This window comes from Spinacia oleracea, chromosome 2, assembly GCF_020520425.1.
Source record: "Spinacia oleracea cultivar Varoflay chromosome 2, BTI_SOV_V1, whole genome shotgun sequence".
In the NCBI taxonomy this organism is placed as follows: domain Eukaryota; kingdom Viridiplantae; phylum Streptophyta; class Magnoliopsida; order Caryophyllales; family Amaranthaceae; genus Spinacia; species Spinacia oleracea.
Window position 1 is genome coordinate 80,639,671 of NC_079488.1, and position 15,434 is coordinate 80,655,104.

The following is a 15,434-nucleotide window of genomic DNA, read 5'->3' on the forward strand; positions in this document are numbered from 1 at the left end:
CAACATACACCAGCAAGGTAGAGATTGAGGGTTCGGGGGACTGTAACTACCGAGAGGAGTACTCGCTCGTCGATAACTCCAGAGGTAGGATATCCTTACTAGCTCAGCATAAATAATTGAAGGGACATGCGTTAACTATTAAACTAATCTGAGTTGATTTTAGCAATATGCAACATATAATACTAGATCGATCGCGATTATCTGATTTAAATAGCATTAAGGGACCTAGCATGATAATCCAATTTCCCAAAAATATTATATTTGTTAGGCGTGGTAAAACAATCAGATTTAGTTAGTTTAACAGTTCATAAAAAGGGCGAGGAAAGCAATTAAATCATAGAAAAGGGACACATTACGACGCACCCTTGAGAGGTGCGTCACGGTTCTCAGAAAACTAACCACTTTGACTTTGCTATTTCTCCTTTTTATTTAACGAATCTCAAATTATGGGACATGATACGTTCTGTTCGATTTATGGATCGATTGCGACAGAACGCGTGAACAATTTCGCAGCGTGAGGCTTAGGCTAGGGGTTGGAGTCAATACTCAGAATATGAATTGTGTGTTGTGATTTCACGTCGAACTTGGGCTATATTTATAGAAAAGAGTTTGTGGAAAAATAGAATTGTAGAACTCTAATCCTCAAGGAATTAGGAAAAAACACGTTCCAGGTATTTTCAGCGCCCAAGGCTGGGCGTCAAAGATTTCGGCGCCCAGCTCTGGGCGTTGAAAATAGGATCCATGCAATTTCAGCGCCCAGGGCTGGGCGTTGAAATTGATGTTTGGGCCGTTTCTTTGTCAGATTCGGACTCTTAGAATCCGGAGTGTATGAGACTTAATCGAGTCTTTTAGTGCGTATCAATTTTATGACGGGATGCGTCTGGGCCCGTTACGAACTCTAGGCTCGTTAGGATTTTAATTAATACGTGACTCTTATTTTCGAATCATATTAGGAATAGGATTCTCTCATAATTCCTATCTCATTTAGGATTTATGTTGGAGTGCAACACCTAATTCTGACAGGTTTCTATCTTTTATGACTTGCCACTTTTAACAACTACCCATTACGGCAGTTACTATTTTTAGCAGGTTTCCATAAATAGCAGGTTTCTATAAATAGCAGGTTTTGAGTGAAACGAGAAGGGTGATTGAGATTCGTTATTTTATAGGAGATGCGTTGTCAAGTGGAGATTTATGTTTTCATCATCGAACCTTCCCTTTCGGAAATGGGGACAAAAGTAGGTGTCTACAATGCTCGGATGTGCTCTTGCAGCAAGTAACATCCGACTGCCAAACATACTCCTGCCCCAATCTAACCACCACGAGCATAGGAGGTAATCAAACTTAGAGCCACCGCTATGATGATGACAATGAAACCTGGAAGATCCATCCAATCTACAGAAACAAATCAAGTATTAGGTATGAACTATGATCATCAAATATCCATCCAATTAAGCAAAGTGTCTTTAAGAACTCGGTTCAACTTTAATTAGTTTAATTTTACAGTGTACCCCTTATAATGAGGAGGGCCAACATTTTGTTGATTATTGGCAGTACCGGTGTCAAACTGTTAGCATTACTGTATTAGATTGATTTTTTTTATCTTACAAACAACATTAACAAAAATTAGGGTTTCATTATTACATTTTCGAATTCTTGGTTTTCATTTCATCTCTATTGTTTTCTCAATCAAAACTGTAGGATGAAGTGAACACGAAATATCATTCATTCCGAGTTTCTTGATCTGATGACATCCCGGTAAATTTCTAATTAATGTAGCCGGTTTTAATTTGTGGTTATAATACTTTATTGTTTTGATATTATATGGTCTTGGTTTGCTAAATGGTACATCTTAGAATTTAAATTCGAATTACTTTTGTTGAACATACTTTAAGTATCAGTTGTCTTACACAAAGTGTAGTTGGGGGTGGATGTTAAGAACAGGGTGTGGTCTTGAGGAATTGTTGTACTTATTCGAAATACAAAGAATAAATAAGTGTAAATTATCTGAAATTTCCAGTGATTATCTCGTTACTATATACTTTTACTAATAATAAAGAAAAAACACAATTAAAATGGTTATGATGTCATAAGAAAGTATAATTGTATATGCTCAGTAGGTTGCATATGTTGACGACGATGGAACTTTTTGAATCATGTTCGTTTCCTGGGTTTCTATTTCGTGTGTGTTGTCCTGCTTAATTTGACACCTTAATTTGAATTATTTGTATGCTTATGTTTTAATAAGGGCTGATTAGCATAGTTCTTTTTCCAAACTGGGATATTTCTCTTGCATTTTCCTAACCTTGTTTTGGCTTTGTTGGTTTTTAAAAACACACAAGTGTATTGGGTGAAAATTGGAGGCAGTGAAGGTCTATGGAGTAGACTTCAGTTGGTGGGAGTTGGGTACTGTTGAGAACAATACTGTGTGTACTACAAGTACTATTCTTTTTATTTTTTTGGTCATACTCTTTTTTACTGCCTATTTTTAATAGATAACAGTGTGCCTTTTAAATTTCCATTCGTTTTTTCCCTTTTGCTATTTTATAGTTGCAGCCCTGCTTCCTCAGTTTCTTTTCTTTTTATTTTTTATTTTTTATTTTTTATTCCCCCCCCTGTATACACTTCTCTTTGTTTTATGTGAAAGTGTACTTATTTAGGTTGTTTATGTTTTTCTTTTGTTTAGGGTAAGGGTTTGCATTGTATGTTGTTCTTAACATTGTTAGGATGTGCATTATCATCTTTAGTATATTCCTTTTATTTTAGTTTAAATTCTCATGTTTAACTGGGGTCCAGAGTCGTATGTATGTTGCATCTGTCGTGTGCTTATAACATCTGCTAGCTTCTTAGTTGGCTTGTTCTTTGTGTTTGATTACATTGTACTTGTCTAGATTAATTTTTAATTAGTTAGCTAATTGTATGTGTTTGTTAATGGTCCATCTTAATGGAAGTATATTGTAGAGGAGCATCATTAGGAAGCATAAGACCTCTGCCTAGCCCTCGTTTGTTGTGAAGTAGGTTGTATATGATTTTACTGTTACAATGCTCTACTCTTTGCCTTTTAGTACAAATGTTGTACTTCTATTTCTTTGGAATTATTTGTCTCTATTATTTTAAAGAATCAGTCATACTTTGTTTCTTTGGTTTTTATTTTTCTATTATTCACCTTCCTATTTTCTTTTCCTGACCACTTTTTATAAAAAACATGCCAGCCTGCAAGCCAAGTACTTGCTCTACCCTTTTTTTTAATTTTGCCTTTTATTTTACATTACTGTTTTTTTATTGCCCCTACATGCATTTTCTTTTTTTTAAAATTCATTGAACATTGGTGGCCCATGCTGCTTTTTATAGATCATATATACAACTAGTTTGTTTTGCTCTTCAGTCATTGGTTTTTTTTTTGTCTTGCCTAGCTTTGCATCTCTTTTCTTCCATATCAGAGAGCTCACTGAGGTAGTGTTATTTTCATGGTTCCTTCTTCTGTCATTCTTGTTTAGTGCATGTTAATACAAATACCCTAAATATAATGATAACATATCAACACCATTGGTTTCCCTAATATGCTTTCCATGGACATTAATCTTCATTTGTCAAATTCACTAAAGATTCCGATCATTTATCACAGTTCTTCATACCACACATTGAAAATATATGCCCTTCGAATTTCACCAGCTTTGTTTATTTCATTTTTTGCGTTCATTCTTTACTTAGTACATATCTCAAATCTGGTGGCTGGTTTGTTTTATGCTATGCTGCATCTTCTGCTTCTCTTTGTGTAAGGCTTGTTTGAGTTGTTTCTTTTCATTCTTGTTTTAAAGATGTAGTGCATAGTCCCTGTTACATGTGAATACAAATACTCTAAATATAATAATAACAGATCAACAACAGTGGTTTCCCCAATATGCTTTCCATGGACATTACTCTTCATTTGACAAAATTCCCCAAAGATTCTGATCAGCGATCACAGATCTGCATACCACGCGTTGACATCATATACCCTTCAAATTTCACCAGCTTTTTTCAATTCATTTTTTATGTTCATCCTTTGCTTAGTACATATTTGGTGGTTGGTTTGTTGTTTACCCACTTAGAAGGACATTGATGCACCATACTCTGGTTCCTACAAACATATAAATGTTTGTTGTTCTGCATTTCCTGCTTCTGTTTTGTCTAGGGTTTGTATTCTACCTTCTTATTTTATATGTGTTTTGCATCTCTTATGTTAGCTTCCTATTAGTTTACATTACAAGTTACAACTACACTTTTAGGTTCATGCATTCTGTTGTATATACTTCAAACAAACCCTAGCTTTCAAGTTCTAAGTGGGTAACTAGATCAAAATTAATTTAATCATAAATTATGCTTAGAAATTTGGCTTGAGTTTGTGGTGTTTTTTTTTTTTGACTACTTTTAGGTTTCATCTTCTTAATTAGATAGAAGTTAGGGTTTCAGATTAGCTCTGCCATGAATCGCATTCCTTTTCATGCCCCTGCTGTTAATTTGGTTTGTTTGTCATCAGATTATTTTGTAGTTATATTATAGAGCTTTTGACATAGGCTTCAGCTAAATTTTCTTCTATGAGGGCTAGGTTATCAACTCATCCTCCTCGTTATCCTAAGACGCCTTTACAAGTTCTGTTTTGCTCTAACTTTAAGGCTGAACTTCTCTTTCTCGCCATTACAGGTCATGGCTACCACACCCATACAAGTTGTGATCCCCTTCCACCCTCTGCTCTTGTAGATAACTGCATGCCTGCATTTTCCTGACCCCGTATACCAACTCGTGGATGTGTCAAAGAACAACTTGTGTGTTTTTGTCAAGACTGACTGCGGTCCCATTGCCTACATTTATGTCGGTGGAGAGGCTGGGAAGATAGAGGAGTATTGTGAGATGGCAGCTCAGAAAGCCGTTCGTGATCTTATGAAAAAAACAACGTCTTTGTTGAAGATATCACTTCCTGTCGGAGCATAGATTTACTCGGTGTGCTGGCCTGTATATCCTCAAGAAGGGTGAGTTAGAACGGGTGGGAAAAGGGCCACCTAAGGTTGTCATGCACGAGGTCTTCTGTGAGGGTGTAGCTGACGCTTCTAAGTGCGTTGTTGTGGACTATATGTCTGTATTACTAGTGGTCTTTAGGAAGGTTCCAATACTCAGCACTCATATTCAGACCCTTGAGCACAACCCTGACTAGTCCACTTCATGGTCCACGCTTACAACTCCACAAAACAACCTTGCCTTTGAGTGCATTGTGAGCGATTATTGCCCTATTCTTACTGCAGCTAAGCAGAACCTTACAAAAAAGGCACTAGCTTATTTAATGGTAGCTTTCAATGTTGAGGTTGTTGATGCAAATTACGACCCTACAAGGTCAAAATTTGATGTTCTGTTGTGTGCCCTTGAAAGGGAGAGTTGCGTGACTGTGATGGAGCGAGTTCAAGGTATCAAACAAACTATGGAACCTTCGTTGTTGCTCGTGAAGCAAGACTGCTTGAATCCTCACGGTGTGGCTTACCAATTCCTAGCATTGCACCCCCCCCCCCCCACTCCCTTTAAAGAAGCGCAAATCTAGGCCAGATGTTATAGGGGTTGTTGTTGTTGTTGTTGCTGCTTCCAGCAATGAAGTGCCTCTGTTCTTCTCAGGACTTCTTGAACCCGAGATTGTTTTTAAACGCCCTAAATTCGCTTAGGTTATTGTAGACGGGCTTCTTTTGTTATGATAGTTGCAGGATGCACCCCTATATCTGTATTTTCCTTTTTTAGTTTGCTAGCTTCAAGTTGTAGGCTTGTGTTGGGCACTTATTGTGGTTGTTGTTTCCTCAGACGCACTCATTGGTTGTAACGTACAGAACATTAATACATTGCAAGAGGAGCGCCTCTGGGTGAAAGTTGTTGTCCCCGAGCTGGACTTTGATAGGGTGCATGCATACATAGGTTGCTGTAATTGTGGCAAACGCACAGATGTTCCAGTGGGGAAAGCCTACACATGCACCAACTGTTCACAGAAGGGTTCTATGGCTTGTCCCAGGTTCGCTGGTAACAGCTCGAAATTAGGCCTCCAAAACTGCCTCTTCTATTGATGATATTTTTCCCGGTTCATGAATGCAGAGTAACTACCAATTGTGACATCTCTGAAGGTACAAGGACACGTTCAGTAACCATGTTCACTTTGGACTCTGAAACGCTGTTCAAGATGCCTGTTGAAGATATATTTCGGATCAAACATACTGTATGTTCTTTGCACTTTGCCACAACTTTCCGTTTTTACTTGTGCATATATGTTAAACCTGATCAAGATTCATTGGAAAATAATATGTAGCAATTGGTAGCTGAAAAATATGATTATTCTATGGTTTGTATCACATGTTTTCATACCTGAATCTTACTGTAAGAAAGCCCCCCTAATATCGTCATCGTATAACACTGATTGCAAGCGAAATCATGTTTTTGTTAATTCTTTTCTTAAAAGAACTTGCAAGTTGCAATCCTCTGGTTAAGTCAAAGATGAAAGCTTTGCAGAATTGCAGTTTCCATTAGATATAGAAGTTGTTTACTTGTCTCTGCATTGAGCAATCATAATAGGTTTATTTACGACTCATTTGAACTCTCCACTTCTCTTAATTGCACATTGCATACATCAATCATCCTGGATTATGCCTATGATTATTATGAGTATATGACTACGGACTCTGTGAATTGCTTCTATAAATTGCTTCTATAATGTTTAATGTATTCATAAAGACAACATTGATGGTCCCTTTGGTCATTGGTAAATCGCCTGCAAACACAAGTAACATTTCATCGGGGTTCTACAATCTACCTTTGGTCTCTTTGTTGACACCTAACACTCATATTTGTATCCTTTACAGAAGGATGATATAGCAATCAAGGCAACAACGGAGATGATCGGTATAAAACCTGTCTTGGTTGAAGTTGGCCTAACTGTGTCTCAACGCAAATTTTCATTTTCAAGTGCAAATGTTTTGTTATAATTTTTCTCAAATCCAAACCAAAATCAAGCCCAAAGTTTTACCCAATTGTCTTTGTTGTGAGCAATCGGTGTTCAACCCATACAAAATAACCCGTAATGGCTGTAACAGAATTGTTATTTAAACAAATACTCCGTAACAATACTCCATATCCAACTCAGGTATTCTGCATATTCACAAATGCATCAACATAAGCAAACTTAACACGTTGATATAGAAGATAAACCCTGTTTTGTCAGCAAGATAAACCCTGTTTTGTCAGCGAGACAAGCATAGCAGCTTTTGTACAGTTTTTGATCTGGTAGAAGAATTTGGTTAACACGCATGAGAATGAAAGAGCCACAAAAGCAAATGGATAGTTGCCAAACAAACACGCTGAACACGAGAAAAATCAAGGCGAAGAACTATTTGTTATAGAAAAATGTCGAAGTAGTGCTACTATAAACCAGCATACCATATACATGCTGCAAAAGAAAGTCAGATTTCAGGGTTTGCTAAACGACTTTTGTGTACTCTATAGTTAAACAAAATGCTACAGAACCCTTCTTTCCTACCTGTCTCAGGTAACATGACAAGAGCCCAATGGGAACTTCAGATGCCAATCTGCGAACCCTTTTGAGAAAGGTAACTTCACTGTCCAAAGGTAAACAGAAAAGCATCAAACACTAATTATCTCCACACTTCATTCAGTTGTGTAATCAAGAAAGCTTATAAAATGATCTAATTTGAGAGTTGCCAGAACAAGCAATATTTACTTCACAAGGAGCCACACGTAGCAGTATCGCCACTACAGTGCACACCACGAAAGGTTCCAGGGGGATCTGCCAACAAGAGAGAAGGAACCTTGCCCAAAGTGAATAAAGAGTATTCTTCCCTACCAATCACCAAAAGGTTCTACAAAAATATTAGCACTACCAGAATAAAATAATCTGATAACCAATAACAGACTAAAACCAACAGAAAAAACACAATTAAGTCACTGATGTCAATAGACTTGAAGAAAGTTAGTTTCAGAATCATGACATGACTACTTGAGAGCGAAAGGGATCAGCTGCAAAGGCAAATAGAATCAGATTAGTGAGTACTGACAATGATTATCAAGTAGCAAGACTGAACTTAAGATACATGGCCACAAAAATATCCAAGAAATCATCTCAAAAGAAAATATTCATGGACCGTACAGGATTATATGGAGAATTTTTAGGGATTATTCCAACAAGGGCCTTTTGTTGGGAGCCCCTAAGGAATTTGCTCATCTTTTCCTGCCACCACGCTCCCTCAGAGAAAGAGTAAAGGTCTCTCCATCTCCAACATTGTAATAAGCAAGTTTGAGATTGTCCTTCAGAAAACCAGCCTTTCCACTCAATTTCTGTTTGTTTGCTGGGAGTTGGATTTCTCCAGATACCTTTTCTTTCAAACTACCGACAGTTTCGTTTAAGGACATGGTAATTTCCAAAACTTGACCTTTAAGGTTTCCTTCATCAATATTGGGAACAGATATGTTGATCCTAACAGGTCCCTGCAGAGAAAAAAAAAATCGAACAGTTAGCTCCATTCGAAAAGGAACAAATCAGGCAGTTAGAAAAAAGACATTCATGGGGTACGTTTTATCTCATATATGTTTTCTTTCTTAAGGTGAGGTGGCATCTATGAACAGTTTATGCCTCTCCAATTAAATACACTCTACTTCACCATGAAAAAAACACTCTGCAATGATATTAAGGATAAGCAAGCAATCTTGGCAAACATCTAACGAAATGCTTATAGCACAAAACAAAAGTCAAAACGAAGTTTTGAACAATAATCAGGATATATTCACCCATAATGGTGAATCACAAGTGTGTGCATGTGTGTCAGTGTGTATGCTTCTCCTATTATTTAAGAATTGCATCATTTGACTTTTTCCCTATTCACAGTTTCACATATCCCACTTCACATACACTTCATATATTTCAACTAAAAGTATTAAGTATATAAAAACAAATGATAGTGTGTAATATGTTGTTACATTTATCCTCAATGCATAGTTTCAAGTATCAGACTATCAGCTCTTACTAATTTTTACTGACAGAAAATTAAACGTACTAATTGACAAAGTTGTAGTGTTGCAATTTTCAAGAATGGAGGAAGTATATATAATTAATACCTCAACACATACTCCAATAAAAAAAGAACAGAGCACCATTAGTCACGACAAACACAGAAAACTTTCCCCTCAAAAGAAAATTAAACACAAAACTTGTAGAGTTATAGTGATCAAGGCACTGGTAGCAGTGGCGGACCCAGGATATTTGATCAGGGGTGGCACGAAAGTTGTAGTCGTTGAGATAAAAAAATGACGATGTCAAAAATTTGGGTATTGAAAGTGGGCAACTCGTATGTACTTTTTCGGTGTTAAATTTGTGTTAATTGATTGCATGGAACTTCAAAATTCAAATTGTTTGAGAATTTTTTTTCATTAATATATATATATCACTAAAAGTAACAAAAACTTCAAAATTCAAATTATATATCACTAAAAGTAACAAAAAATACAAAGTTGAAAGTGGCGATTATTAAGATACAGCAGTAAATGATGGGATTAAATTTACTTTTTTTATCGACAAAGTATTTTTTTTATACTATAACTCAATTAAAAATAACGGTGGGAAAAAAAGAAGGCAATGCTTCCATTGGTGTAAAATAAAAATAAATTTAAAAGCTAAAGCTAGAGACAACTAATGGAGTTATTAGAAGAAAACGAATTAAAAAGGAACAAATGAGCTAAAAAATAACCAAAATTAACTGTCATGTTTTTCTTTCTTTATCTTCATAGTGTAGTCCAATTGAATATAAAGGTGCAAAAGTAAAAACAGGACATGTTTCTGTTGGTGTAGAACTAATTTTAAAAAGCGAAATAGACAACCTAGCAATATATTAGAAAAAACGAATTAAAAAGAAAAGGAAGGAAACAAATAAGCTAAAAATGAACCAAAAAAATAACCAAAAATGTCAATAAGGATCGTCGAACCCCTGATTTTTAGCAATACGTTAAGCACTTTATCCTTGCCAACCACTACGACACAATCCATTTCCATGTTTATTTGGTTCAGGTTTAATATATAACCCTATTCTTATTTTGCGTTTTGACCTTTTCAGTATTTTTTTTTCAGGGGTGGCACGTGCTCCCCTTGGCCCCAACGTGGGTCCGCCGTCCGCCAGTGACTGGTAGTCTTCTCACTAGTCTCTAGTCTCACTACTCACTTCCAACACCCTCATTAGGCATATCAGGCATATCAGCCATATCAAAGATTCACTATCATTATGCTACAACCGAAAATTAATTTCCACTTAGAATCTTCTCGTGTCTCAGGATATAATATTTGCTAATAGCCTAGAATCCGCCACACTTGAAAGACCAGCAATCCACACATCCATTCGAATTGAAGGGCAGCTTCAAAGTTTCATATTTTCATACTAGAAGTAATTTCCCTAGAGTTGTCTTGTACATACACAATACATGGTGAATTCAAGAAATCCAAGCAGTATTCTAGGAAGGCATGTGAAATAATGTTATGTAGGTATAACGGGTATTCTTAATCTAATTTCTATTCACTCCGCAACCCACCCAAACAAAAAGGAACAAGTTTAGCATCCATTCTCTTGATTTGCCTCACCAGGAGTTTTAGAAAATAGTGTAAACTAATATTAGTAACAGTATGAGTGGACGACACTTGACTATAAACTCAAAATCTTCTATATTTCCACACACTATTAACAAAAGTTCTTGTAGTGAGAACAATAATGCCTATTAGTCTTGTTAAGAACTTCACATAGCTTATATCTCTAGTTATCCCTTCAATTCAAGCTGAACAAATGATCACAGATCACTGAACAGTAAAAGCGGTGCTAAGCACTCAGAGTAAAAGCGGGTGTAATAGGGAAGAGTTAGCGATTTCTATCATTTGGGTGTCCCTACCAATGTCCATTTCCGATGGAGCCAAAGATTCATTCGCTCTTTTGGCTGTGGGATGTAATGGACTAAATCAAAATGGTTCTTAAAATCTCTTCGCTTCCTTTCCATGAAGTAGAAGATGGTTGTCCCGTGGTCGTCCCGTTATCGCTTTTGGGTCAATTGGAAATAACCTCTCTGCAATTGCAGGGGCAAGATTGCGTACGTCGGACCCCCCCCCCCCCTTACCCCGCTTCTTGCGGAAGCCTCTTTGAGGCAATGGGTTAATGATAATGAATTAATGAAGGGTGTACCCACCCGCTAAACAAGGAAAAAGTGGACGTAGGGCTCAATTTCTTTACCATTAGGGTCAAAAGAAAAAGAAAAAATTAATACAACTCCAGCAATCGCGTAACATGTAGTTTTCAATAATTGACATTCATCCCCATCTTAAAACTCACTTTAGCTAGCAAGAACGATAGTACTCGTCCCATACGGTGTGTATTAATGTATTTGGACAATATTGAATCTAGCTTTAACTCCCTTAGCAAGATAGTGAGAGGTATTTTGAGAAACTCGCCACAGCATAGCTAGCTTAAATGATGCAAGGGACCGTAATAAAATGAGAAAGTGGCAGCTCCAAGAGAAGGCATAACCGCATAGTACGATAACAAAAAAAAAGCTTTAGACAACAAGATAATTTGCAGAGTTTGAGTACCTTGTGAGAAATGCATTTACAGAGGCAACATTTTTTAAAGAAAGACTTTGGCAAGAAAACAGAATCCATACCGGATGTTGAGCAAGGAACTGCTCTTCTGGAATAAGTACAGAGTCCTCCAACTTCTGTCTTTTGGGCTCTGGTTCCTCAGGAAGTGGAGGAGGAGCTTCCTCAGGTGGTGGTGGCGGAGGTGGCATTCCTTGGGGCATAGGCATTGGTGGCATACCATGTGGTGGAACAGGGGTAAAGGGCCGGTGACCACCAAGCGGTGTAAATTGAGATCCTGGAGCAGGCGGCACTGGAATACCAGGTTGGTTCATGGGCGGAGGCATTGGTGGACGATTCATCATCATATGCTGCTGTCCAGGAGCCATTTGCATAGGGGGAGGAGGCGGAGGAACCATTTGACTAAATTGGTGCATAGGGCGTGGTGGAGGTGGTGCCATAAGCCCGCCAGAGGTTGGAGCTGAATACTGAATATTGCTGGTTGGTACACGCGGCATATTCACAGATAAACCGACTGGTGGAGGTAGGGGACGAAGCATAGGAACACCAGGTCTCGGAGGAGGAGGAGCAGCTGGACCTGGGAGAGGCCTTCCATCAATGTAGTTCATCTCATTTTGATCCTCCCCACCCATACTCTGAGACAAGGCCTGATTGGCAGTGCGACCAATGCTCCCTGTATGACCATCCCATATGACTTGCTTAGGCTGCTCATCTTTTTTCTTTTCTATCTCGGCTTTGACGGCATTAGATACTTCTTCCTCCGTGGTACCAAAAATATCCGGACGAGTACGTGCCAGTCCTACAATATTTCTGGAAATCTCATCATCATGAGCAAGGGTGGTCTCTCGGATCTTGGCAAACATCCTCTCCTTTTGCTCCTTGTATTTTGGATCAATCAGGGAAATCCTCATGTGTTCTGACATCTCACTTATGGTTATCAGTTCACCGGTAATCGGAGAAACCACAAATTTTGTAGGGTCTCTTTCAGCAGGAACTCTCTCTTCAGGTCGTTTCCAGTTCTTCACAATTCTCATCGGAGGATCGTCTCCATCCACAGCAGCCATGGCCTCATTCTTCTTTTCTTCTTCATTTTCCTCAAGGCTAGTACCCGTCATACCTTCTTGGAGAAGCTGCATTTCTTCCTCATCCATTTCCATCGCTACCTCCTTTCCAGGCTCAACAATCTCCTCTTCATCCCCATCCTTAGTTGAAATCTTGCTTCTCCTTACGACTTCTTCAAGAGTCATTGGCATAGGCAGTGCCTCATCTTCGTCATCTGCAAAGTCAATTGATTCAACCACTACAAAATCGTGCCAATCTATACTAGCCATCTGCACTCTCTCATGCTCTATTTCATCTTCAGCTTTCTGCCTAGCTTGCTCCTGTGATTTATCCCATTCAAGCCTATGCAAACACCGCTCAAGGACAGTTGTCCTGTCGGAAACACTCTTACTTAGCTTTTCTGTCAAGCCCTTTGAAGGCATCAGAACCTTAGAATAAGCATCAGCAAGGGCAGTGAAAAACATAAACATGCTATGTGTAGGCTTCATAAAATGGAATTGGGGGTTGTTCATCTCTCGACTAGTAAGCCCTGTCAAAAATGACTTCCCATTGCGAGCAACAAATTGTGCAGTAAGCTTAATAATATCCAATTCCTCCCCTGTAATCCCCTCAGGCAGCCTTACAGTATATTGTTCAGCCTCTGGAGGCTCAAGAACCTTACGGACAGATCGGAATTGCGCAGAAGGGTCAGGCATCTCTTCTGCAGCAGGCACACCATCAGCAAGGACAGCAGGCTCAGCCTCCGAGGCTGTCGAATCACCAGGCTGAGAAGACGGTTGTAGAGATGAGGATTGAACTTGTGCCCTGAACTCCGATAACCGGTGTTGATAATAAGCATGGTAAGGATCAGAGGCATTAAGAAAATTAAACTTCACATTTCCTGCATTATTGGCAATAATCCTCTTCTCAAACTCGGGCCCATTTTTTGCCACAAACTGCGATGTCTTATCAACAATGGTTCTAATATCCGGAGGGGGGTAGATAATTCCAATAGTTCTTGTATGTGTTGCCACTGAACTTGCTTTGCTAGCTTTGTTTTGATCTTCTGCTTCTTTCATCTCCTCGTCGGGAGGCAACTGAGCAGCTGGGATTGGACCAAGATCCCCATCCTCCGGTGGAGCCGGAAGTGTCAATATTGATAATGTGTTCATCATTTTGTAACCCCCTTCCTCTCAATACCCAGTATCAAAAAACGCAGACCGATACAATAAACAGCAGAATCTCCAGTGTATTGAAGACTAAGTATCCATGGGTTAGACCGCTCCACTCTCTGTAATTGAGGGTCTGTAATTCTGCATCAATAATTACACATGAAACCATAAGCTTTATACTCATATTAAGTAATGAGAAATGACACAGGAAGAAAAGAAAAAACAGAAAGATATCCACAATAAACTATAAAGGGAAACTGCAAGTAACTAGACTAATACTACTAGACTAAAAAAAGCTGGTGTGGTTGCTGTTTTGAGTTTCAAGTTATGTTTATCCCTAAACCAACTAATTAAGCCATCTTCTTTAAGGAGTAACTGTGCAGCTGTTAATAAAATTTCCGCAGTACAGTAAATAATTATATATCTTTGCTTAAATTTCAGTAATTAATCCAATTGACTCTCACCAACTTGGAATAAACTCCCTAATTAAGCCATCTTCTTTAAAGAGCAAGTGAGCAACTATTACAAAAATTTCCCAAGTACACTATATATCTTTGCTTAAATTTCAGTAATTAAGCTAATTGACTCTCACCAACTTTCGTCTATTCTCATTAGACAAATGACCGTCTGCCTTTCCCTTCCCTCAAGAGCGAAAATGATTGCGGATCTTAGCAGCATCGCTTATTCCCACATCCATTTGTATAGTGTACCATTCTTCCATTGCAGCTACTGTTAAAACTTTGAATGACTAACTAAGCCATCTTCTTTAAGGAGCAACCCTGATTAAGCTATCTTCTTTAAGGAGCGACCCTAATTAAGCCATCTTCTTTAGGGAAGTGATCAACTATCACAAAAACTTCCGAAATACACTACTCCGTATATATCTTTGCTTAAATCTCAGTAATTAATCTAGCTGAACAATCACTAGTTCGATGGAGGGTGATTGTCAGAAAAATAGAATCATATTAAAAAGGAGTATAGGAATTTCAAATAGAATTTCTCATGAAAAACACCAAATCAATTTCACAATTTAACAATTTGAAACCCTCATATCAGAAAAATCGAAATATATCACAAAAATACAAATAATATCAACAGAAAAATCGATTGTGGATAATTACCAAGAATAGCGCAGCAGCAGAGAAGGAGAGGTGGTTGGAAGAGGCGGCCCGGACTATAGATACAACTACCAACTACAGATTTGGATTTTGTTGTTAGGGTTTAGGGTTTTCAGAGGAGGAGAAATGTGGGAAAAGGAAGGAGATGCAGAGCTAAAGATTTGGAGTTTGAGGAGAAAATTACTCTGACATCTATTTACTTTTATTTTTTAACACAAAAAAAACACGCAGCAACCTCCAAAAGTATGTATTATGGTCCGGGCCGAGTTCGACACGGGCATGAATAGCCGGATAGGGGTGTTCATCCAATCACCGGTCCAAAATCCTGACTGTACTGAAATACTGGTTTTTGGACAACACAAATTCTTATTTACAATGGGTGTACAATAAATATTGTACACCAAAGTAAAAGTTAACTCAAAATGCTTAAAAGTTAAGCTTATATATGTAAAAGTTAGGTAT

The 15,434-nt window shown here is 38.1% G+C and overlaps 1 protein-coding gene and 1 long non-coding RNA gene across 3 annotated transcripts; one reads left to right on the plus strand and one right to left on the minus strand.

The window, feature by feature from the left end:
• The first annotated feature begins 1,292 nt into the window (after positions 1-1,292).
• Positions 1,293-6,390, plus strand: LOC130467029 (uncharacterized). Its single transcript, XR_008927186.1, has 3 exons — positions 1,293-1,419; positions 1,702-1,758; positions 4,684-6,390. It is a non-coding gene; the product is annotated as an uncharacterized lncRNA (long non-coding RNA).
• A 1,450-nt stretch (positions 6,391-7,840) lies between these two features.
• Positions 7,841-15,221, minus strand: LOC110796115 (probable splicing factor 3A subunit 1). Of its 2 annotated transcripts, XR_002535517.2 has the most exons (4): positions 14,976-15,183; positions 11,707-13,995; positions 8,168-8,505; positions 7,841-8,037 (listed from the first exon to the last, which is right to left on the minus strand). XR_002535517.2 is itself a non-coding variant. In XM_022001146.2 (3 exons), the coding sequence occupies exons 2-3, from the start codon at positions 13,855-13,857 to the stop codon at positions 8,239-8,241; spliced, it is 2,418 nt and encodes an 805-aa protein (XP_021856838.1). In that variant the 5' UTR covers positions 13,858-13,995; positions 14,976-15,221; the 3' UTR covers positions 8,034-8,238. The 2 variants fall into 2 exon arrangements, 1 of the variants encoding a protein (XP_021856838.1); XM_022001146.2 differs by having other exon boundaries at positions 8,034-8,505; positions 14,976-15,221.
• Positions 15,222-15,434: the final 213 nt, after the last annotated feature.

Excerpts from the sequence above, each read along its gene's own strand:
- LOC110796115 (XM_022001146.2), bottom strand. The coding sequence starts at position 13,857 with ATGATGAACACATTATCAATATTGACACTTCCGGCTCCACCGGAGGAT. Across the intron at positions 8,506-11,706 it reads AGTTCCTTGCTCAACATCCG|GGACCTGTTAGGATCAACAT; the intron begins GTATGGATTCTG and ends TTTTCTCTGCAG.